The 26,367-nt window shown below is 44.5% G+C and overlaps 1 protein-coding gene across 1 annotated transcript; it reads right to left on the reverse strand.

Annotated features, from left to right (window-relative positions):
• Positions 1-13,871, reverse strand: LOC129340206 (1-acyl-sn-glycerol-3-phosphate acyltransferase alpha-like). Its single transcript, XM_054994846.1, has 6 exons — positions 13,515-13,871; positions 8,732-8,865; positions 5,676-5,851; positions 5,010-5,105; positions 3,181-3,253; positions 1-1,389 (listed from the first exon to the last, which is right to left on the reverse strand). Exons 1-6 carry the CDS (start codon positions 13,703-13,705, stop codon positions 1,235-1,237), a joined length of 825 nt encoding a protein of 274 aa, XP_054850821.1. The 5' UTR covers positions 13,706-13,871; the 3' UTR covers positions 1-1,234.
• Between the last annotated feature and the right edge of the window lie 12,496 nt (positions 13,872-26,367).

Here is a 26,367-nt window from a genome sequence, read left to right on the forward strand (position 1 = left end):
TCAAAGGCACATTTATTTTTTATTTTCAAAAATTATATTTGGTTTACAAAAGGCCCCCAAAGGCAGGTTATAATAACATTTAAAACAAATAAATAAAACCTCTAATAAAAATCACAAAGATCTGACAACAATATCTATAAACTAGTAGCCTATTAAAACAACCCAGTTGCAGGGCTCACCTCCTATTCTTTCAAAGAGTCCCAATTTCCCCTTCTAAAGGGAGCTGCCTAGATTCTTTTATCAGAGTTCAGTAGGCCCCCTTCCCCTGGGTTAACTAGTTGGGTTGTTCTCAGCAAATAAAGATGTATGTAGAATGCAAGAGATGGAATCTTCTATCCAGGTCCACTTCTGTTGTGGTGTAATTATTTGCAAACTTTAGGGTTGCACAGAGATTTTCCTCAACAGAAAAGAGGGCTGTGGGTCTCAAAAGCTTGCTTACTCATATACCAACAGTCCTCTCACTAAGAAGAAAGGTAACCTTTTGTCAAAGAGCCACTATAGCATAATGGTAGGAGGCAGGGCTTTTTTTCAGCAGGAACGCAATGGAACGGAGTTCCGGAACCTCTTGAAAATGGTCACATGGCTGGTGGGCCCGCCCCCTGATCTCCAGACAGAGGGGAGTTTCGATTGCCCTCCGCACCGGCAATCTAAACTCCCCTCTGTCTAGAGATCAGGGGGTGGAGCCACCAGCCATGTGACCATTTTCTCCGAGGACAACCCACTGAGTTCCACCACCTCTTTTCCCAGAAAAAAAGCCCTGGTAGGAGGACAAGGACCTGAGAGACCTGCATTCAAACTTGTGTGGCCATGAAGTTTTGTGGCATTGGGCCACCTTCACCCTTTGGGATTAATTTACCACAGGGCTGTTTTGAGGATACTGGAATGAAGAGCTCTGAGCTCCTTAAAGGAAGGGCAGAATTAAAAACATTGTGTTAGCCATTTTGTTTGACAATTAAAATAGATTTGAAGAATGCTTCATCCCAGAATTCTAAAGCATTTCTGTTTCTGCTCCTCTGTTTTGTAGATCAACTTAATCCTTTTGCAGCATAAGTAAAATATTTGGCAACAAAAGGCTTGGATTGCAGAAATATGATGGAATAGGCCATGCTTATGGGCAACCTTATGAGGAAGATAGTCCCAAACCTAGGCCAGAGCAGGTCTACCCACCCTGCCCAAAGTCTCTACGCTCCCCCTGCCCCAGGTCCTCTCTTTGGAAGGAAGTAGAAAGGAGCGCTCACTGTTTGGCATCCTTCCCCTTACTCATTTCCCCAGAGATTTCATTGTAAGTATCCTGCATCCTCCTGCGGATGCTATCTGAAAGTTCTGGGATGTCTTCTAAACTCAGGTCTTGTGTTTCCACTTTGGGCAAAATCCGGATCTTAAGAGTTCCTGTTGAGAATAAAGAGAGAAGGGGGAGAGAGTGTGAGGGAGCAGCTGAAGGTACGTACAAGTGCAGACCTTTGAACTGTAGCACAATAGAAGAGTTCTATGGGGAGGAGCTAGGAGCGTTCCTGGTTGGGTTCAATTATTTCCTGTTCTGGCAGACGTTGCCAGTGATAATTTAAAACCCACAACATACATTTTTGGTAACCTGAAGTAGGGAGACTGCTGGAGGGGAAATTAAAAAGACTTCCTTGAACCTGAACCAAGTGTGACTGCTTTATTTACGAATACAGCCGTTCTTCAGAAGGGCCAAACGATGGAGTCAGCGTCTAGACAAACACCATCTAGTCAACCTCAGAGCAGGAAACTGCATGTTTGAATGCTCCACCAGAGAGCAGAAAAGATTATGCCCCACCTACAGTTAGCATTTTCTAGTTAAGGAGGGTAAGCTAGAACTCTTTCCCCTGACGTCTAGTTTTCTATGTGCAGGCAGTTTTTACAAAATAAATACTGGGGAGTGCTGAACCATGTGCTTCCCCCCCCTTCTGTAGTCTGAACTGATGCCATCCATGAATAGCTTTATCGGACTGTTGCTGCATGATGTACTACACAAAAGTACATTACACTACTATTTATTTTACTGCATACGTACTCCACCTTTCTCCCCACTGGGGGGACCCAAATCAGTTTACATTATTCTTCTCTGTTTTATCCTTACAACTATCTTGTGAGGTGGGTTAGGCGGTGTGTGTGTGTGACTGGCCCAAGGTGACCCCGCAGCCTTCCATGGCAAAGTAGCGATTTAAACCTCAAGTCTCCCAGTTAATACAATAATTCATTATTATTAAAAATTACAGCCAAATGCCCAGTGTCTTTGCACTGTTTAGCCAAAATACCTGGAGAGGCTTTCTTCTTATATTTATTTATTATCATATACATTCTACCTTTCTCACTGAGACTCAAGGCAGATTACAACTATGATAGAACTATTAGTCAATCAACAAGCCAATTATAAAATATGATAACATTTGAATTATAACAATATTTGAATCTTAAAGATATGTAGTAAAACAAAATTATTCAGTCAATCAGCGAGCTCATTACAAGGCAATTGGCCAGAATATGTTTATGTTTCCCCTTGGATCTCTGTAAATTATAAGACTCGATATTTGATTTTTTTCCTGGTCGCTGGTAAAAGCTAAAATTTCAAGGGCTGCAAACCATTGAAAGGGAATAGAATACTCCCGGGAGGCCAAGCATAGGCCACGAAAGCCTTGTGAATTCTTGTAATTGGAAATACCTGCAGCTGAACTGAAGTCCTTGCAAGTAAGACAGCGTCCCATCCCCCACCCCCACCCCCACCCCTGCAGTTATTTCTTACTTGTTTTCCAAGCAGGGCTCCTGTTTTCCTCCTAACTGATTGATGGATAGGAACTTAGCAAGTGAAGCTTTTTGGCCTAGCATGGACAAAAGTTTATATTTCTGCTTGCCATGCTGTGCTACAGCAAACTGGCTGACAGGAAAGAGCTCGTAATCCCCCTCATGATGGTTGTCTGCTTTCCAGCACCGCCCTGACTGGATGCCACGTCTATCCATCTCTATATGTAATTATGGTTGGAAATATATTGGCATGTAGAATTTAGAGGCTACTGTGACAGGATCATTTTATAAAGGGTATATTGAAAGTGGAGAGGGGACTCCAACTCTAAAACAAGATCACACCTTAATCTGATTCCCAGCTAGGACTTGGCATGTGGGAGAAACCACTTGATATGCCCAACTCCCCTGGTCACTCACCTGCAGTAAACCTCTTCTCCTTGGCGCTATAGAAGTCCCGATAAGAAGAGATCACAACAGGAACTATGGGGGCCTGTGAGGAAAGAAAGTGAAGGTAAATGACTTGGAGTTACAATACACTGACCTAGGAGGTCCTTTGGCAGCAATCTTTTGAAGGGAAGATGCATGCTTGCAGAGCTTCTTCAGAGGGATGTTCCAGCTTCATCCAGATGTTGGATGAAACCATGGTTAGTATATTTATCTGAATGGTGGACCATTCCGCCAACTATGGTCAGTTTAGGTCTGTCAAGCCAGGGCCTGAAACTATGGCTTGAAACTGGCTTATTAACCACAGTTAGCCAGATATCCTGGCTTCTTTCCCAATGCTGTCCTCATAGAAAGGCAGGGATACCAACTGAGGTTTTACAGGGCAGACAAGGGCAACAGCAAAGGTGATGAACCAGCATTTGCTATGGCAAACCAGGATTTGGGAGATTATCTGTAAACCCAGTCATCCTCGTTTTGCAAGCTAACCATGTTTAAAACAAACCCTGGTTTCACATTATGTCCAAACCAAACTTCTGTCTTTTATATCCTGAATTTTGCCTGGGATGGAATGAGTTCAATTATTTTCTTGTAACTTTAATGCATAAGTTGTAGAACATTTCACAGGCAGTTTAAGGAACTGTTAGCCTGGATTTATTCCCATCTCCTATAGAAGTATCAGTATTGCACAGATTAATAACTGCCTGTGCAGATACACTCTCCTTTTGAACCTCACTGGGCCAGAGAACAGTGGGCGAGGGGGAGGCCAGGCAGAGCCTCTGGTTCAACTCAGTTGAGTCTTTTCAAATGTTGGGTTTCTGGTGGCTGCAGCAACTTGTTGGACCTAGTATGAAACTGGGAAGGAAAGACAGTCAGTAAGGAAAACCTAACCTTTCCAGAATCAGGAGCAGGACAACTGAAAGACTATGCTGAGAGGGATGCGTGTGAGTGGTTCTCTCATCTCCTCTATTTTATCCTCACTATTTCACTGTGAGGAAGGCTGGGCTGCACATGAGTGACTGGACCAAAGTCACCCAGCAAGCTTTCACGGCAGAGGGGAATTTAAAGTTCGGTGTGGGAAAACATGGTTTTGTTCTCTAACCACTGTCCTACACTAGCATTGCTGTCATGGACAGAGGAGGCCAAAAGCAGAGAAGAAAGGGAACTTGTACTCTTTTAAATCCAAAGAGCCCCTCAAAAGCTGCAGTGTTACAGCATTACGTTCCTTCTTTTAGGGAGCATGCATCAAACCATTTTTGAAATCACCATCCGTTACGTGACTCTCTGCCCTTATCTCATCTCTATTTTCATGCCTAACAACCAACAACAAGAGGAGCAAAGGCCGCCCTATTTAATAAAGCTGAAAACAGTCAAAAACGAATATGGGTGTACGGAGGTGAGCAACAGCCAGTACAGCTATTCCATAAACAACGGCATCCTTTTCTGTAAATTGTGCCAAATATTTAAGAATTCAAAATCTCTTTGTCATTCACTGCTAATACATAATTGTTGATGAAACTCTGGGGTTGTCACCGAAATCCTAGCACTGACTGTAAGATATTTGCTGTTAACCTTATAACTAACTCAGTAAGACTGGGAGACAAGTTCGAAACTAAGTCAGTAAAAAACACAGTAAAACCAGCAGAACAGATTCAGCATATCCAGCTACTCAGTGAGATATAACAGCAGATTCACTGACACATTCAGATACATAAGACTGATCCATGGATGCTCCACCCCTATCATCCCCATCTGTGCTCAACCTGTCCTTTAAAGACCACCGGATTTATAATTCAGGGATTTACCTGGGCTTGCACAGCAAGATGAAATGCCCCCCGTTTGAAGGGCAGCAGGGTTTCCGCCTTGTTCCTGGTACCTTCTGGATAAACCCAGATCCTCAACTGGGTGGAGGCATTAGAAGAAATGAAGGGAGAAAAAAGAGGTTGAAATGTACACTTTGTAAAACCTGTACCATAGAGTAGCTAACTAAATGGTACACTCTTTACCAGTCTGACCCAGGTCATGTTGGTCCAGATATGCAGTGAGACGTCTGTGCTGACACTTTATTCCCCAGGCGCACATGGCCCCATTTCAAAACAGCAACAGGAAACCAATACATGCACCATTGGGGAAATTTTACCTATATGCACCAATGTACACTTGTAGTGATAGGCTACATGTAAGAATCCACACTGGGGAAGAGAGATCCCTAGGATCATTTCAGGGTTACGTATGCAGAGGTGATATCATGGTTAAGTTTTAGGAATTTCCAACAGCATCACTGTAATGCCACCTCCAGCTATGTAACTGGAATCGACATGGCACCATTTTGCACTGTGACATCAACCCTGCCCTGTCCCCCAAAAGCTCTTGGGGGTTGCCATAATACGACAGGCAACCCTACTCCCATTCCCCTTTTTTCTTTTCAGAGCTCACCCCTGCTCCTTAGTCTCCCATTCCCTGATGCTCACATTCTCATGCCACATGGTCTGTGCAGCCTGCCTGAAGATCTCTCTGGCCTCTTCCTTCTCCCTGCGGTTGATGAAAATCATGCCGGACAGCCAGCAGGCCCAGCCCACCAGGCACAGTTGCAACAGCTCCTTTTTGGCAACAGGAACACAGCGATCTGGCATTATCTCCATCATTCCTAAGGAGGAACACGTCATAATTTGCAAGCTTCTTGGCCAACAGAGCACTTTAGTATACCAGGTTCTAAAATTCTTCCTGAATCTCCTGCTCACACCAATTTTATTTATTTAAAACATTTATATGTCACCTTTCCACCCAAAACAGGGTCCCCAAGGCAGCAGAAAATTATTAAAAGATTAAAATAACATTTAAAATATGTATATATAAATACAATAAAAACATATAAACGAACAGCCACAAACCAGGGAGGAAGCCAAATGAAACAAAAAAGCCTTTAAAGATGTAAAAATTTTGGTATGAAAAAAACTGGGTTTTGAATAAGAAAAAAAATGAAAATTTGGGGATAATTAAAATATATGCAATACCTACAGTGCAATCTTATCCATAGGATCACAGCTTTCTGCCAGCAAAACTATGACTATATAGGAGGAGGGAGCTACAGACTGCCTGCCTCTATGCTACCTTAGCACTATATCTTAGCTTTGTCCATTTGAGAGGTAAGGAAAAATAAACACCAATTTTGTAATATGCAATTTTGTATACATACAGGTTGTATCCACACCATGGTCCAAAAACATGCCCCAAACCACACCAGTAGAAACTGACTCAGGGACAGGCAGGAATAGCATCCACATAACTTGGGTTGCAAACCTCCAGGTGGGGCCAGCAGACCTCCCAGAATTATAACTGATTTCCATATGACAGAGGTCGATTCCCTTAGAGAAAATAGCTGCTTTGGAGAATGGACTCTGGGGCATTATATCCTTTTGAGATCTCTCCTTTCCCCAAATCCTACTCTCCCCAGCTCCCACCCTCAAATTTCCTGGAATTTCCCAAACTGGAGTTGGCAACACAACACATAACTCATTCACATGTTGCTGCTGCTGCCCCCACTCCCCCCATCCCCGTCCCCATCCCCTGTCACTCCTGTACAAAATTGCAGGTACGAGAGTGTAGCCTTCTATGGCCCTGAAACCCTCTCTTTTACTTCTCTTTTCCTTGCAGAGTCATTCTGTACCATTTAGGAAGACCAGGTTTCCCGCTTCAGCAGGAGATCTCCTGGACTCCCTCTCTGTTGCCCAGAGGGCAGATGGTTAGGAGATGTTCAAATAAGCAGCATTGTGCCAGCAGTGCAACAACATCACTTCCAGTGGATATGCAGAAGTGATGACATGTTGCTGGCATGATACCATTGTAATGCTCTAGGATTCAGACAAAGCTCTATGGTTTTACCAGTGGCTGAAAACCCTAGTAATGCTACAACGCAGGTCGGCAGAGAATGAGAGAAAAGGCATCCTTGGGTAGAACTGCCAACCTCCTGGTGAGGCCTGGCGTTTCCCTAGAATTACAAATGATACCCAAATCACAGAGAACATTTCCTTCCTGAGCTCTTCCTCCAAATCTCTGGAAATTTCCCAGCCCAGAATTGGCAAGCCTAGCTTTATAACAATTTTTAAATATTTTTTTTAAAGATTTATATTTAATCTGATTTGAAGGGAATAGTTTCAGGACGCTGTGCTCAAGCATGTCGTCATGTGAACTTTCCCCTTTAATATGGAGTGGGAGGAGTCCCTGTTTCATATTATTACAAAAGGGCATATTTGGACATCAAGTTAAATTTTATAATAGTGAATACACAACTCTGCAACAGGGCACGGAGATAATATATATTATAGCCAAAGCAATTTCACATTTAAATTATAAATATATCCTTGAAAATATGCTGTATATTTCTAGTAAAAATAGGAAGTATCATTCTCTAATGATACTTCTAATGTCTAAAGTAAAAATCTTTGTGCTAAAATAAAACATTGTCTTAAAAAACTGTTCACTCATTCCAAACGAGAAAATATTCCTCAGGAGTTCTTTTTCCCGTGCTTTCCCACATTTCCAGTTTTTCCATTGGGAAAAAATATAAGGAAATTCTTCCGGAAAGAAAATGACACCCCCCCCCCCCAAAAACTGTCCCCATTTTCCCACCCAAGAATTTGCATCTCTGTTCCCAAATCATTTTCCTCCTTTACCCTTTGACCAGATTTGAGCAGAAGTGAAACAAAATGTAAATAATTATTAACAATATTGCCACAGCCCTTGTTATTGTGCAAAATGCTTTGCACCATGATCTCATTTCTCTCAATGAATTAAGTATAAATAGAAACGACTGTTGAGATCTGAGATTACAACAGTCATCAGATTTCCGGCCGCAGTTCAGCACATTTGGGTGCTGGTATTGGCAAGTTTAGACTTGAGATCTGGGATTTTTTAAGGTGTTCAAGAAACCCAACAAAAATCAAGAGGAGAAAGGTTCAAATTCAAAAGATGATATCAAAGCTGGAGATTTTGATGTTGAATTTGAATTCTGAACATTAAAATTATCCCATTTTGTCCAATCAAAATTTTAGAATTTTGGCTTGTGTTTTTACAATGCAAAAGTGAAGGTTTCAGATAATTAAAAGACTCATGGGCTGGATCTAGGGTTGCCATCTCTGGGTTGAGATATCTATGAAGATTTTAGGTGGAGCTTGGGGAGGGTGGTATTTGGGGAGGGGAGGCATCTCAGTTGAATATAATGACAGAGTCCATCCTTCAAAGCAGTCATTTTCTCCAGGGTTGCTGATATCTGTAATCTGGAGACCAATTGTAATTCTGGTAAATGAGTGGAAAAAACCATTGTCTTCTAATTTAGGAAAACTTTTTTTTATTTTGTTTTCAGACCCCATGTAAAATAGCCAGCTTTCATCTCTTTCTTATTCAGCCAACTCTCTTGTTTCCTCTGCAACTGAAAGACGGTTATGAAATAAATGCTACTACTAACACAGTCCAAATTTTCCAATGAGTTTCAGTGCAAAACTCCAGATTGTCCATGCTAGCTACATACCCAAGAGGTCAAGGTAGGTCTGGTGGTTGCAAACTATCACATATGGCTCCTTCATATTCAAGTTCTCAGAGCCTTGCACTGCGATCTTGATGCCGTAGAAATGTTTGAGTGGCCAAATAAAGATGCGCAATAACCTGTAGAGAGCAGAAAACAGAGGTGTTTGATTGTGTAGGCCAAGGGCACTGCGATATTGTAGGGTTGCTGGATGACCTTGGGCCAGTCAGGAGGTCTATGTCACTACGCTTTTCCTTTTGACAGTTGCTTTCAACAGCATGTACTCCTAGAACATCTTTAGACTCAGTTTTCAGTTTCAGTATTTGAGGGTCCCCCTCACCCCTGCTTTGGTTAATTCAGAAAGTTATAGTTTTTTACCTCCCTAGCAAATTCCTTAAATATGTAGAAACCCCTGCCTTTTTTGTAGGTAGCTCTGTTGTGTAGCTTTTGTTACCCACGCAAAGGCCAGCCAGTTGGCTACTAGATACATTAATACCAGTTCAACTGTCATGACTTCCCTCAAAGAATCCTCAGAATTTTATTGTGGTGCTGATAATTTTCTGTCAGAAAATCCTTCCAAGAACAGCTATTGGGTTCTCAGATTTCCTAATGAATTCCCCAAAGATGAAGATCTGTGCTGTTGAAGACACAGGAACAAGTGGACGTTGGTAGACTGACTTTCAATAGGGAGCGAGATTAGTGAAGGGCAGTCCTTCAGGTATCCTGACCCCAGGCCACGTAGGGCCTTAAAGATAAGAATCTGCACTTCAGATTATGGCCAGCAGCCAGCGCAGATCTTTTAGTGTATCCCTAGTACAGCCCTCACCAATTGCCTGGCTGCTGCGTTTTGGAGCTATTGAACTTTCTGGACCATTTTCAAAGGCAGCTCAATGTACTGAGCATAACAGTACTCCAACTTGGGAGCGATCAGCATATGGAGCCACTGTGGCTAAATCACACTTTTTGAGGTATGATTGTAGCTAGCATATCAGCCAAAGCCAATAAACGGTGCTGCAGGACACAGAGGTGACCTGAGTTTACAGCCATGAGACAGGAGGATGCAGTAAAATTCCCAAGCTACGGACTTGCTCCTTCAGGGGAGTGCAGCCCCCTCTGGGACAGACTGACTTTGCAGTCTGGAGGTTAAAGAAGTTTGAGGAGTAGAAAGGGTTTAGCAGTCCCCTCTTAGGGTTGCCAACTGATTTCCAGACTACAGAGGTCAGTTCCCCTGGAAGAAATGACAGCTTCAAAAGTCAAACTTTATGGCATCTTTGCTGAGCTCCCTCTCCAAACTGCCCATTCCAAACACTACTTCCAAATTTCCAGGAATTTCTCAAGATGGAGTTGGCAACCATACTCCTCAACCACCCTTCTGCTCTGGGTACTCTCTTCCCATGGGAGCTTTTCATTTTTGTTCTAAAAAAATAAGTTGGAGGAAAGTTACACAGATAGATCTCTGTGAAATATGGTGTCCCACCCTGAATAAGTCCCATATAGTCTATTCTGACCAGTGATCTCAGCCAGGCTATTGGATGCAAGGGAGTGGACCTGGGATTTCTGCCTGCAAAGCTTGTGCCCTAACACAAATCCATGGACCCTCCCTTGCTCAGGTAAGTGGCCAGACAGCCAAGCCTTTACAATATGTATATGAGAACAAGGCTTTAGTACCTCCCTTGTGCTCAACAGGGAAGTTCAGCATGTGTGTCTCTCCCCGCCCCTGTGTGACAAGCTGTATTGCCAAAAATCCTTCCTTTAGCTAGTTGATACAGGTAGCAGCAGTCGTCTCGTGCACTGCTTCATGTCGTGCTATTCATAATTAGAGAAGTAAGTAAAATCCTTCTTCTCCATTCCGTGCAAGAGAGGGAATCCAAAGCACAAATGTTTTACTAACCAAGTGTGCAAATAATATTCTGGACAGAGCCAGATTTAGGGACAGGTGACTCAGGTAAGTCTAGTATGCCATATGAGACAGACAGCTTAGGAGCAGGAACAAATGTATCTGCTCTTCACTTCTGATTTATAATCAACAGCAGCTATTTTACATTTTAAAAAGAAATTGGAGGGATTACCTAGAGATTCTGTATAAAATGTAGTCTTTCAGCATAAGACTATTTCCTATGTTCAAAGGCTCAGTTTCTGTACCAGACATCAAGGGCTTTCCAGTGTTGCCATCGAGAAATGCAACACCTTGTCATTAGATAACTAATGCAATTAACATGTTAATGTTTCCCAGATTGTTTATCAGAGAGTCTGTCAGCTACCACAGGAGGTAATGAATACCATTTGTTAATTGCATTCTATGCAGTCTTGAAGAAGTGCTTCCTTTGGTCATTCCGAAACTTCACATGAATCAGTTTCATCAGGTGACTCTGAAGTCTAGTAATGCCACATTTCAGCACAGAATAAAGCAGGAGATCAGCAACCCCTTGAATATTAATAAAATCTATTCTAGCATAAGCTTTAGTGATTCAGAGTGCACTTCATCAGAGATACTGAAAAGCACATCCATCAGGCCCAATTTATATACACAGCTGAAAGGCAGGAGGTGGGATGTTACAAAGAAAGGCTGGTTCAAAACAAGATCCAATCCAAAGAGTAATCGAATCACTAAAAATGAGGTGTGAGAAACTCCAAAAAATTGTTAAGCAAAATGTAAAAAACTAGTACCAGATGAAATGAGATAAGCAGATATAATGAGAAGTTACAGAGGTATAGCTGACATAATTAACATCAGTAATGTGTAGGATATACATTTTTAGAATAAATGATATTAGTCTTTCAGATGCCACTGGGCTCCTGTTTTATTCTGCTGCAGTCCAAGGGCCAAACTAAACAGCAGCTGTTGGAAACTAATTTCCCAGTTAGTGGCAAATAGGAGGGAAGGGGCTTCTGTTTTATCCCTGCCCCGTTTCCCAATCCCCCATTGGGGGTCTGCATGTGTCGTCCGCACTGCATTTGCAGCCCCAGCAGGGAAAACAGAGCTCCCCTGAGCTGCAGGGGAAAGTGGCAAGGAGAAAGCCTGAGACTGCCTTCCCTACCCACACCACAGTCCTAGTCTGAATTGGGCCCTTAGGGTGCTTGGGGAGTTAGTTTCCAGAAGTAGCTGTCTGACTAAGAGGGAACTTTGATCCAACTAAAAATGTAACATCCAATTTGACTCTAATGTGACTATGCACCTCGAATAATTGACATTTAACCAAGTTAAGGAAATATGTGCGCGAATGGTTTGTGCCTCCCCCCCCCCCCCTGCCACATAGTAGTTGAAAACGCATTCTGGTTTTCCATGATGTAGGACTGCAGGCTTATGGGGCAGTTGGAGTCCCCCCCTCACTAACTAGGATTCAAAATCTTGAGTAAACTCTGCCTTAGAATAGTAATGTATGTGTGTGGGAAGATTAACTCCACTTAACCATGACTAATTAATTGTGATTCTCTGACGAGGAGGAAGGTGTGAGGCCTGTGCACGAGCCTGCCCACAAGTTGAGTTGGTGCACATTTTTCTTTAACTGTGGTAAAAGTGATGTCAGAATGTAGTCAGTGAGTTTAGTAAGCTCTCCACAAACGGAATCTCCTTTCCTGGCGCTTTACAGAGTAGGGGGAGGGGGGAATGGACGGATCTCTTTGGGACACTTTACTGGATCAATGACTGACTGGCTGATTTCTCTTTCTAGGTAAGTAACCTTTTTTGCTAAGTATAACGATGCTACTGTATCCAGATGTCCTTCAGACATCTGAGCCTGTGCAGTGTCTTGGAGCATCGAGTGCAGTGTTTTGGACATTCAAAGCAGCCCCCCTATGACTGATTAGTGGTGTGAGGAGCAAGAAATGAGAGAGGAGCTTGTGAAGCAGTGCCAGGGCTGATGCTCCCAGTCTGGTGTGGGGGAGGAGGGCTGCAAGAGACTCATTTGCCACTACCTAACAAGCAGCTTCCCCTCCTTACTTCCTCAATGAAGGGGCATATGATTCTTATTTGGGGATGGGATTTGACCAGACCAAAAGCAACAGGTGCCCAATGGTTGCTCTCTGCCCAGAGATTATAGTAAGCTGATACAGGAGTACTGCTAAGAGAGTGGGGAAGTTATACCTGCCATCTTCTGCCTTGATGTCCCCCTGAATAGATGGTGTGTATATATAAAGTGCTGCCAACTCACAGTTGATTTATGGCGACCTTTCATGGGGTTTTCATGGAAAGAGAAGAACAGAAGGGGGTTGCCATTGACTGCCTCTACATAGTGACCCGGGATTTCCTTGATGGTCTCCCATCCAAGGACTAACCGGGGCCAACCCTGCTTAGCTTCTGAGATCTGGATGATCAGGCTAGCCTGAGTTGCAGTATTGGTAAGAAATTTAGGTTACTTTCATCCATGTCTGTGTCACTTTCTGCCCTAAGTAATTTTTTGCCTAGTCAAAACCAATTCTTGAGTGAAATTGCTTAGGAACCAAGCAAACCAAAAGTAGTCAGCACCCTATCCCTTCCGGGACTTGGAGGATTCCTCGGAGGCTTCTTGCTTGTCAAAAAGACGGGTGCCTACTGATTTCTTCAGCGGGGTGGTGGTGGTAGACTATCAGCTAAACAGTTGCGGAGGTGGTGTGATCGCTTCATAACACAGAGGTAATCCAATCCTCAAGCAACTTTGCCAGGGAGTCCTGCCTCTTAGGTTCAAGAACATGGATGCCGGAGGCCTAGTCCAACAGGAAGAAGTGGGAAATGTCAGGCACCAAGACCCACCTCATTCTCCTAGAACTGCCCATCCTGAAAAAAAAAATAGAGCCAAGGCCTTCTACTCACTTCATGTTATCTGGATTCCTCCGCAGGACTGGAGACAAGAAAATGGTCATTGTTGCAGCCCAGTATGTACACCAGGTGAAAAAGAAAGCCATCTTGCAGTAGAAATTGAAGGTGGTGCTCCATTGGGAAAGGAGAAAGATCCCAATTAGCAAGATGCTGAACAAGAGTAAACTCCACTGGAACAGGTCCATCACGATGCTAGATGACAGGGTGGAGGCTTACAGGTCTGGGTATGTCTGCCCACTGTGATGTTCTTGGAGAAGTAGAATTTGAAGGCAGCCCAGCATGCCAAGGAGGAGAAAAGGAACAATCTTCATGTACAGATAGTGAGATATCAGCAGGAGTTATCTGTGAGGTGCAGAGCTGTGGTGCTCTTGTCGAGATACTGACACTGAGGTATATCTACAGACACTTGTGGGAGGGACATTGCCCAAACTACATAGCCCACACACATACCAGAACAAGACCAACCAAGGGCAGGATGAGTAAGGACAGTCCAAAATGAGTCACTCTCCATTTACACTGGAGAATGGCCTGAGGATGAGCCATAACACTGCATTCATCCTCTGTGACTTTATCTAATTGTCTGACAAAAGGTTGATCTTGAAATCTAGAACAGGAGGACCACAGATGGCAGGACTGTGTGGTGTAAATAGTTCTTCTCTGGAGCATTTTAAAAGGACGTTGCACAGTGCCTTCTTGAAGACACGGAGCTTTTCTGCACTGGCTTTTTGACTGCATCGTCCAGTCCTCCCCTCCTGACACACGGTATCATTTGCAGTCATTGCTCTCTCGGTTTTTCTTTTACTGGAGTTTTATGAGTAAAACTTGAAGGAAAACTGGGAAATGAAATTATTGTTAGAGCGAGTGTAAAACAACGCTGCAGAATTAAACGCCGAGCTGGTTAGAGAGGCAAAAGCTTTATTTGAGGAAGTTACATACTTGAGGGAAAAAGGGAGAGATAGATCCTAGCTATCTGACTACATCTTGCAGAGAGAGAAGTGTGGCAGGAGAGAGAAGAAGCAGGATATTGCCCTGTTTAGCCCAATAGGAGACAAGACAAGGAAATGACCCCCAGGAAACAAGAGAGGTGCTACTCTCACTGTCCTAACTAAGTGATCCTTGCTGCCCCCTGCATGGTAGGCTCTTCTTACTTCTTGCTGCTGCAGTACACCAGACATTGCTATTTCTAACAATTATATTATATGTAACGGAGGGGATAAAATGATGAAGTTAAGAAGCTGAGCTGCAACAAAAACAGATCAGGTGTGGATGGCTTCTTGGAGATCTCTTCTGAGGGCCCAAAGCACACAAGTCCCAGCAGCAACTAATACTGGTGCCCTCTAGCACCAGTAATGACTTCACAAAGCACACACACTTCTGTGTTCATCAATATCAGGGTCTGCAGTCTCCTGTAATGATAGCAAGAGATCAACAAAGAGCTAGTATAAGAAAGCCTATTGCATAACTGAAACTATACACAACTTGATGTTACTGACATTTGATATATTGATTAATAACCTATGGAGCCCCGTGGCGCAGAGTGGTAAGCTGGAGTACTGCAGCCCAAGCTCTGCTCACGACTGGAGTTCGATCCTGGCGGAAGCTGGGTTCAAATAGCCGGCTCAAGGTTGACTAACCTTCTATCCTTCTGAGGTCAGTAAAATAAGTACCCAGTTTCCTGGGGGTAAAGTGTAGATGACTGGGGAAGGCAATGGCAAACCAGCTTGTAACAAAAAGTCTGCTAAGAAAACGTCATGATGCGACTTCCCCCATGGGTTAGTAATGACTTGGTGCTTGCACAGGGGACTACCTTTACCTTTTTAACCCATAAAGTTTCTGCAGCCAAAACACTGGTTGTTGTAGGTCTTTCATTAAGAAGTGGCACACACAACGTATCACAATAACTAATAAAGAAACACAGAATTCTGTGTGCTTTAGTGTGCTGGCATAAATTTGTGCATGGTTCGTACAACTGTTCACCTTGATCATTTCCCTTTTCGTAAGGCATCTCTAAAAAGCCCTTCAGTCTCTTAATAATCTTTGCCTACCATTATCTTCAGATGCTGGTTATTCTGACAATCCACCCACCTTTCCAACAGACCTTAACTTAAAAGATTTCATTGTTGTTTTCTATAGAGACACATTTGGTTCCATACTGTGCCACATTTGGCACTGGAGCCATAGAGTGCAGATCTCTGATCTACTACATATTGTATAAATCAACTGGAGAGCCAGTTTGGTGTAGTGGTTAAGAGCGCGGGACTTTAATCTGGAGAGCCGGGTTTGATTCCTCACTCCTTCACTTGAAGCCAGCTGGGTGACCTTGGGTCAGTCACAGTTCTTCTAGAACTCTCTCAGCCCCACCCACCTCACTGGGTGATTGCTGTGGGGATAATAATAACATACTTTATAAACCACTCTGAGTGGGCGTTAAGTTGTCCTGAAGGGTGGTTGTCATAATCTGGCGGTGCAGGGAAGGCCTAGCAAGTTCTCAGAAGCCTTTTAGCAGTGAGAGTAGGCCTGCCTACGATTCCCAGGAGCCCCTGGGCTGTTTTGGCACCCTTTTGGCCAATGAGAACACAGGGGGCTAGTGCTGTCTAAGTCTGGGAGGAAAAAACCTGTGTTCTTTCTCCCAAGGAGCAGGCCAGAAGAGGTTTCTGCTAGGGAGAGAGGCCCTCATCCAGGTAGGGTGAGAAGACAGGCCCGGCAGACAGAGGGACAGTGCGTTCAGTCGTGCTAGGGCCTTTTGTTTATTTTGCTTTCACCCATGCTAATGCACCTTGCTTGTTTGTTTGATATTAACTGACCTCCTTGTAAATAAACTCTTTTGTTTGTTGTTACTCTGATGGGTAATCATGCCTGTTTATTGGCCAAGCTACGGAGGTCAGAAGGGTTGGGAGGGTACTCTGGGCCTTCTTAAGGGACCCTAAATCCCTGAGTAGTGGCAGCGTAAAGTGGCTCACCTTACCTGAGGCATGACAGTGGTATATAAATCAGGTGTTATTATAATGTAATTAAAGTGCCTTACAACACCTTAAAAACTAAAAAATGTATTGTGGCATAAATTTTTGTGGGACAGTCACATTGTCAGATACATGAAGTGTTCTCATAAGGGCCAAATGTGACATGACTGCAGCCTCATGGCTGCCATGAGAATACTGGCAAATCTAGTTTGGTCTTAAGTGAGTAGGAGTATAGAAGTAAATCCCCCCCCCCCCCACGGTTGATGGATTTGTACTTCAGACAGCTAGATCTGATACTTTCTATGGCCATGTTAGCTAGTCTGTCTCATTGCTACAGAAGTACAACACAATTCTGAGGCCCTCCATGCCACTGACACCTGTGTACCTGTGGCATCGATTGTCTGCTCCCTAAGGGCCTTCGCAGGAGAGCTATGCTGGTGGCCAAGCCCAGCAAGGTGTGGTGTGACTGCAGCAGGAGACGCACACCCTGACACCCCCTTGACAACCCCATCAACATCCCCCAATGGCCACACCTCCCTCATGACAGGCTCGCGAGTGGCAAGCAAAGGTGCAGCCAATGCACGGGCCATGTTCCCCTCTGCTCGTTGACACCTCCCCCCCCCCTCACAGGAGAGCCTGCAGCCAGGGATCACATGGCCCACAGTCACAGCACCTGCACTGAGGCACCCGTCCAGGGGGAAGCTGTCCAGGGGCAAAGCCCTGGTGCTGTGGGGGTAGCCGCCATCACTGGTTGGACAAGCCCTGGGCCCTTGGGCACTGCTGAGGGCACCAAGCCTTCGTATAGGGCCCGGGATGCCATAGGGATCCTGCACAGGTGGCCGTTTCCCTGGTCATGCCACCCACAGCCTTGCAATGCCCTCTTGTGCCAGCATTGCATGTACTGCTGGATGGGGCTGGTTTCTCCCACCTGGCTGTGCACATGTGAATGTGAAGGGGGTGGCTTTCTGCCCACCCCTGGCACCCATGTTGCAGCAAAGGATCTCTCTATGCAGATAAGGGGGGCATACTGGTGAAAACTGCTCTTGAGTGTGCTGTGCCAGGGAGGTGCTCATGGGGATCTTGCTCCAGTGGTTGCTGTGGCTACCCTGTGTCCTCCCCTAGTTGCTGGCTGGCCTCCCCACGGCAGGGCAGGAGGGCCGCTCGCCGCAACCAAAAAGACCCTCTGGAAATGATGGGCAGGGAGACTGGGAGTGGGAGGCTCATCCAGTTCAGGCATCCCTCAGTATACCTGGGCCATTCCAATTGAGATTTTTAACCCAGCGAGTACTGCAAGAGAGCTGGTGCATGCTCACACCACCACATGCATATTCTGATCTCCCTGGACCAGTATTCCCCATGGAAGCACTGATCTGGGGGGGGGGCTTCCACTGCTTCTTTTTCTTCAATAGTCTATGGGTTAATGGTCCAAGCAAGAATAGGGGATTGGCAGGCAGCCACCTGTCCAGACCCACAATGTCACTGGTGAAGAGAAGAATCCCACCACCCTCTGAGTATCCCCTGGGGATAGGGGTTCTCCCCCAGCATGTGTGTGCAGGCAGCACAGGGACCAGCTACTGTCCCTGACCATCTCTACCCTCTGGATACAATGGGCATCTACCCCAGCAGAGGAGAGGGGGGTGACAGCCCCCTGCAAATGAGTGACACCCCACATCCCACCCCGTTTGCTGCACTGCTGTGTGATGGGGGGCCAGGCAGGACAGAGGCAGCATGTGGCACAGCCCCTATGGGCTCGACGGACTTCCATTCAGGAGTTGAGCCATCCAACAGGGCAGAGGCACCTGGTGGATCCTCAGGGCAGTTGCTTCCCTAACGGCCCAGGGCCAGGGACCATCCCTGGGAATTTGCCGTGGGGCTGCCTCAAGGGGTGTGGGGAGTGGAGGGAAGCAACTATCAGCTGCGGGCAAGCAAAGAGGCAGAAGGGGAGTAGTTGTTTGATACAGACTTTATTGAACTACTAAAAACAAAGAGGATGTCTGGCCACAAGCTGCCAACTTCCCGTAGCCAGGACAGGAGAGGTGTCTGTTCACGGAGCAGTTAGAGCCGTGAGAGCCATTCCTCATAATGCCTTCTCAGGAGTGGGGTCAAGTCACAGGCTGCCTGGGGAATGGTTCTGTGGCCTGGGCTTGGATGGCAGCCAAGAAGGATCACCGGGGACTGGAACAGCCATGCTCCTTGGTGTCCCTGACAGGTTGCGACCTGCTTGAAAGGGAAACAGACACGTGTAGCAAGGGGCTGGGCCTTGTGCAAGCCACAGCCAGCTTTGCCACATCCTGGAAGGGTGTCCGTGGCTGGGCACAGCAGCGGCAGCTCCATCATCACAGGTGCTACCTGCAACCAGATGATGGATGCCCCTCCAGTGGGAAAGTGCTCCTTGTCTGCATTTTGCTGTTCTACTCCCATGGCTGCTTGGAGCTCTGATCCTGTGAGGAAGACAGTCAAGGGGTTCTGCACTCACCACCGCTGGGGAGTTTCAGAGCAAGTACCCAGTCACCCTGGCCTGCTGCTGCCCTCTCTCCTTTGCCTGGGGGGAGGGCAGCCAAGGGAGTCTGAACAGAGGCAGGCATAGGTTGTGCCTCCCTGGTGGTGAGCCTCAAGCACAGAGGCCACTGTTGGGGGGGAGTGCCAGTGAGGGGAGAGGGTAGGTCAATATGAACGAGCAAACGGGCAGCTGGCTCCTCAGCTCCTCCTTTCCTATCCCGACTTGAGCCAGGACTTGGGAGCTGGGTAGCCTGTAAGGCAGCTTGGGTGGTGGTTGTTAGATATTCTGGACTTAATAATAATAATAATAATAATAATAATAATAATAATAATAATAATAAAAACAACTCTCCTCCCATGTGTGAGTGCAAGGTACATCCTGTTTTTCGCAAAGTTCCCCCAGCACACTCTTGCTCTGCCACCATGTGCATTGTCTCCTGATTCATGAAGTCCCACAGCAAAGGGCTCTCAGTTAAAGCTTCCGGCCACGTCCTTATTTACCTGGGTTCATGGGTGGCCCACCTGGAGGTTATGTAGGGTGGGTGGGGGACTGATTGGCTGTCAGGGAAGGGGTTCAGCTGCCGTGGGGCATGAGCGGATTAGTCACCGTGGTAGTCGACATCCTATGCTCTACCAGGCTGCTTGGACGGGGCCGGACACAGGGGGAGGTGAGTTTTCCCCTACAACGGACACCTATGGGCTACATCGTCATTTTTCATGGAGTAACTTTTTGCCACTGCAGGGGGTATTCCTGTGCCTGAAACAGCGTAAGGAGCAGACTAACTCATGCCCTGTTCCCTGGCCCACCCTCCCAGCCCACCAGTGAAGGAACTTATGCCCCAGCTACCCATACCCAGCTACCATGTCTGGGCGCCAGCAGAAGACCTGGGCAGAGCAGCACTGGGCTGCTGCACCATTGTAGGGGGGGTTACAATAGTATAAGTCTGGGATATGCCAATGTAAGGCCTACTTGGCTTCCCGGGTGCTTTCAGCACATACATCAGGATTGCGCTGTAATGTTGCTACACATAACACATTCTAAATATCTGAAAGTGAAAACACTTATTTTTTCTTACAGGTGAAACTGTAATTGCAGGCAAGTAACAGTATTTGAAAAACCACATTAAGGTCATTACAAGTATATTGTAGATGGTGGAGAAATCAACATTTTAAAATGAAGATTGTCTGCTGGGCCACCATACCGAGACAGACACAAATTAGCTTGTTCATGTTGCTTTGCTGTTGTTTTATTTACCTTCCCCTCTAAGGATTTAAAGAGTATTTTTTAAAAAAATGCAATCCACTTTCCCAAGCAGCAAGAAGATGAAATTTTACAGGGTTGTGAGAAGAAAACGCTCTAGATAGACTTCACATTATTTCTGCAATATCTGTTTACCAGTTTAGTACATTTTAAGCCAGTCTTTCTTCATTTTATCCTTACAACAGTCCTTTGAGGTTGGCTAGGCTGAGAGGGTGTGACTGGTCCAGTGAGCCTCATGGCAGAGTGGAGATCTGAACCGCGGTACCTAGCCTAGTACTTCATCCACTACCCAAAGATGGGTATATTGGGGGAGCAGGAAGGGGAAGCCAGCACATAGGCAGGTGGTGCTTAAGTGTCACAGCGGCATCAGATTTCTTTCCCCCAAAGCAAAACTTTCAGGCTTCCTTCTCGCCAACCAGCTCTGGAGGCTCAGAAAGTTGCCTTTGGACAACTTACCACAGCTTCTAGGGTTGAACTGCTGATGTCCTACTGCAGCCAACATTACATGAGAGGGTTTTGGGGAGGGGACTGGAACTTAAGGTATGGACTCAACGTATAGGAGACAAGATGGTCCACAAAGGGCCTTTTACTAAAGTGAGGTAATGTCAGATAGGCTTCCAGCATATCTGCCATGTAGCATGCATCATCTGTATTTTGTTTCAGTGCCTCTGAGTTAGGGTTACCAGCCTCCAGGTAATAGCTAGAGATCCCCCAGAATTACAACTGGTCTCCAGGCTACAGAGATCAGTTCACCTGGGCCGATTCCAGACGACTAACCTGAAGGCGCTGCATGCCGCCATGTTCCGGATCGCGACGGGGAAAATGCAAAATATCGCGTTTTCTCACGCAAGTTTGGCGAGATCCGGAACATGGCGGCATGCAGCGCTTTCAGGTTAGTCGTCTGGAATCAGCCCTGGAGAAAATGGCTACTTTGGGGGGTGGACTCTATGGATTTATGCCATGCCAAGGTCCTTTCCCTCCCCAAACCCCTCTTTCTCCAGGTTTCTCCAGGTTTCACCCCCCAGATCTCCAGGAATTTCCCAACTTGGAGCTGGCAACCCTACTCTGAGTGAGTGCAGAGTTGTGTAGTCTTGTTGCTAACTGTTTATCTTCCAGGCAAGCTGTTTTGGTTACGAGTTCCTGCAGAAGCCTGGGAATGTGACCTTGGATTCACTACAGACACTAAACTGAGCTTCTTTTCTTCCCCCTCCCTTCTTCCCAGGCAATGCACGCCAAACTCCTAACTGCCTCTTCTTCCTAAGGGAGGGGGGAGGAGACACTGACCTATAACTGATCTGATTTTCCCACCTTTAGGCATTCCAGTCAATTCCCTTGTTACAGTATCTTGAAACTGGTATTTACTCTAAATAAACATTTTTAACTCATACTCTGGAGTGATGCAGTAAAGTGTTTAGGTGGAGTACCTGGCAAGACCTGATAGGCAAGCACAAAGTTGGCTCAAGATATTTTGGTGCCTGAGTAGGAAAAAATTCAAAAATATAAAGGAATGACAGTGGAATCCACAAATTTGAACTCAGGTCAAGCATTGCTTTGCTCACTGGACTTATTCCACACAGATATGCCAAAAGAAGAGGTCAGCAAGACATCATCACCTAAAGGAAACTCAAGAGGAAAGGGCAGCAAAATTCTCGTTAAGGCTTCACTGGAGTTGGAACCAGGAGAACGTCTGAATACCTGAACCAGTCTCCAGCTTACAACATGACTTATAACAATGCCTTAATGCTTAGAGGCCTTGTTACTGTTAAAGTAAAATACTGATCTGAAAAGTAAAACACAAAGCCCGTGGGTGGGGGTGGGGACAATTCGATTATACCCCCTAAAGTTCAATTGTTTAATTTGCAATTTTGATACTTGACTTTCTTTATCTTTCTTCTCCTAGGTTTAGAAGAGTAACAAGTGCAGCATGTGGCTCTGCAAACCTTTCCCTTTCTTCCGTCTTGTTCTTTGTTTCTTTCTTCTTATGGTTAAAGAAGAAAAGTTGGGATAGGGGGAGGGGGAGGGAGTGGGGTGGCAAAGTTGGGGTGGGGGTTACTGTTGCGGGGAGAGTTGGGGTAAAGAGTGGATGGGATGTTCTACAAAGGGAGGGTAATGTTGGGGGGAAGGTAAAAAAGTTGGGGGGGAAATGGTTGCTCATAATACCAATTTAAACACTTCAAATTTTAAACATAAAAGCAGGTCAGCAAGACCAAAGGATTACAGATTACCTTCATTTATGCATGACAACAGAACTGAATGTGAATTTACTTTTGTTCATACAGGGCTTATACTATTAGAGGGAATGATTACACAATACCCAAGGAGAGGCCCTCGGGGCACAATGTTAATTTTCAAGTTTACTAGCAACAACAAATCTTACAATGTCTATTAGAATAATCTTGTTTAACTGCAGAGGTCTTAATAATAGAGTTAAAAACAGGCGGGTGTTAACTGCATTAAAGAAACTTCACCCTGATCTGCTCCTTTTGCAGGAAACTCATCTGAAAGACACGAGTTTGCCAGTATTCAAATCCCACACATGGGCTCACCAGTTTCAAGCAGCAGGCTCCTCCAAGTCATGGGGAGTAGCCATCCTTATTTCAAAGAACATTAGATTTGACCTTGTGAGTATGCTAAGTGACACCCAGAGGAGATATCTATTCGTAAAAGGTAAAATGGAAGATCGCTTGGTGACTCTTGCCTCTATCTATGCCACTAACCAAAACCAAGAAATTTTTATAGAGGAAACACTAAGTAAATTGGACTCCTTTCAGGAAGGAAGCACCATTATAGGGGGGATTTTAATATGATAGATAATGAACTAATGGACCGTACATACAATCTGATCAAGGGGAAGAGACAAGCTAAAAATAAAGGTTCAAAGCATACCCCAATTATTACTAAATTTGATCTGCTAGACGTTTGGAGACATAAATATCTGGGAGAGAGGGATTATACATACTGTCCCAGACATAATGTCTTTACACGGATAGATTATATTCTAGTTTCCAAAAATCTGATTAATAATGTGGACTCTTCAGACATCGGAATTAGGCTATGGTCTGACCATGCTTGGTTAGACTGTAATATTAATTTACACTCAAATCATAACACCAACTCAAATTGGAAATTGAACAAAATGTTTTTTATTTCACAAGGAATCATTTCAACAGAAAAGGACATTATGGGATACTTTGAAAATAATCAGCATTGTGGAGTTTCCTTCCTCGTTATATGGGACACAATGAAGGCCGTTATCTAGGGAAAATATATTTCATTAGCATCTGCATATAAAAAGAAGAAAGAGAGAAAAAGTTAGGGTGAATATTCTAAACAAGGTACAATCCCTAGAGGCAGAACATAAATGAACCTGAAGTAAATGCATTTACAAAAAACTACTAATTGAAAGGAAAAAACTGGAAGCCCTAGAGTGCACACAGATAAAAAATAAATTGTTATTCTTAAAGCAGAAATATTGGCACAAATCCTCAAAATCTATTCGTATTCTAGCATGGAAGATTAAACAAAATTTGGCCTCTAAATTTATTCACTCAGTGAAAGACTCCGATGGCAAGTTGTATTCTTCATCAAGCAAAATTCTAGACAATTTTATACAGTTTTATCAAAAACTCTATGACTCTACAAATCCCTCACAAGAATTAATACATACATACTTGGCAAACCTCAATAGCGTATCCAAAATAGATGACTCTTTTAGAGAACTATTGGAACAACCGGTCACCTCAAATGAAATAAAAAAATTATAATGACACTTAAAACAAATAAGGCCCTGGGAAACGATGGTCTACCCTCAGAATTCTACAAGAAATATATTCTGGCAGACCATCTAGCTGACACATGCAATCAAATAGCATCTTCAAATACAAAACCCCGCACTTGGGCCCAATCAAATCTGATAGCGCTTCCAAAAAGTGGTAAAGACCCATCCAACTCAGCATCTTACAGACCTATAGCCCTTATTAACCAAGACGCAAAAATATTTACCTCAGTTCCTGCAGCAAGGTTAAATTCCCAAATCACAGATTATATCCACCAGGACCAATTGGGGTTTATGCCCAAACGACAAATTACTGATAATACACGAAAAGCATTAAATATTATCAATTTCTGCAAAGCAAAAAATAAATCAGCGTTAGTGCTAACCCTGGATGTTCAAAAAGCATTTGACAGTCTTGAACCCAGATACACTTACAAATTTTTGGAATCCATGGGTTTTGGCCCAAGATTCCTCGCATTTATGAAAGCCCTATATGCCAACTTGCATGCCCAATTATTGATCAATGGGCTGAAATCAGAACCCGTTGTACTGAAAAGAGGGACTTGACAAGGGTGCCCCTTATCCCCTCTCCTGTTCGCCGTAGCGATAGAGCCTCTGGCTAAGGACATTAAGAAAAACAGGCATAAAAGGCATAACTATGGAAAATTTAGAATATAAATTGTCACTTTTTGCGGATGACATGATTTTATTTCTTTCAGATCTCAAAAGCTCTCTAAAATCCTTATCAAAAATTCTATTGGATTTTGAATTAGTCTCTGGACTCAAAATAAGTCAATCTAAATGTGAAGTCTATCCTATCAATTTATCTGGAACTCAAGAAGCTGACATTAAAAAACTATACCCATATAAATGGGTAAAAGATTACCTTAATTATTTCGGTATCAAAATTCCTCTCAACCTCAAAGATCTCATAAAATATAATCACAAAGCTTTATTTAGACCCCTTACAGATCAATTTGATCAATGGAAACAGCTGGATCTCAATTTCTTGGAAAGGATAGACATAGTAAAGGCGATAATTCTGCCCAAATTTTTATTTTATTTTAGATCTATATCTTTTGATATCCGTGACTCAGAATTTCTCCAATGGCAAAAGAAACTCCTCAAATTCATTTTGAACAACAAGCAAACCAGAACAGCTTCTAATGTTTTAAAGAGATCATATAAAAGGGGGGGGGGCAGGTTTGAATTTTCCAGATTTAAAACTATATAACAAAGGAATCCAATTGAAAAATGTATTAATAATGTTGGACCAGTCACAATCACTGGACTGGAAAAAAAGGGAACGAACATTTACAGAAGGTACCAGTCTCCTGGCAGCTGTGTGGGCAGCTACAAATTCTAGGCCCCCTGGCATTACCACTAATCCCTTTTTAAGTCGACACTGCAAATATGGGGCAAAAAATGTGTCTCTTAGCACTGCAATACTCCAAACATTCTACCTTTTTGAACCAATCCTGGTTCCTACCAGCAAAAGAGATTAATTCATTTCCCAACTGGAAATTAGGAAATATAACAAAATTTACTGACGTTCTAAGTAACAACCTTTGTAGTGAGAAAGCTACCTTAGAAGCTAAAGCTAACATTAACATACCATGGTTTGAATACTTTCAGGCAGGGCTTTTTTTCAGGGGGAACGCGGGGGAACGGAGTTCCGAAACCTCTTGAAAATGGTCCCATGGCTGGTGGCCCCGCCCCTTCATCTCCAGACAGAGGGGAGTTTAGATTGCCCTCCACGCCATTGAGCGGCACGGAGGGCAATCTAAACTCTCCTCTGTCTGGAGATCAGGGGGCGGGGCCACCAGCCATGTGACCATTTTCTCTGAGGGCAACCCACTGAGTCTCCTTCTCCTAGCACCATCTTCTGAGAGCTACTGAGCAGATTTGAATGGAACTACTCAGGGCTGGATCTAGGGTTCCCGGAGCCCGGGACAACCCAAGTCTGGCTGCCCTTGCACATGCGCACAGCGCACGTGCACTCCTGGCATGCCACCAGCGGAGCGGCTGCAGCGCCGGCGGCTGGGAGGCCACCCACACCGCTTGCAAGAGACCATCTGCAACCAGATGGTCTCTTCCTCTAATGAGAGTTTCCAGTGCTCCTCAGAAATTCTTTTGGGTCCCAATTGAATAAGACAGTTAGGTCTCTGTTATCCTGCAGGTCATTCCATGGAATGCCATCCTCTTCTGGACTTAGACTCATGGACCTTATACTTTCTTCCAAACTCACTGATATATTTGCTTCAAGTAAGCGGTCTAACAACATCCGCTGTATGCGGACTTGTGCAAAGTGAAGTGAGGAGTTCAGTCTGTTCCTGAAAGCAATGAATTCTG

This window comes from Eublepharis macularius, chromosome 12 (assembly GCF_028583425.1).
Source record: "Eublepharis macularius isolate TG4126 chromosome 12, MPM_Emac_v1.0, whole genome shotgun sequence".
Classification (NCBI taxonomy): Eukaryota; Metazoa; Chordata; class Lepidosauria; order Squamata; family Eublepharidae; genus Eublepharis; species Eublepharis macularius.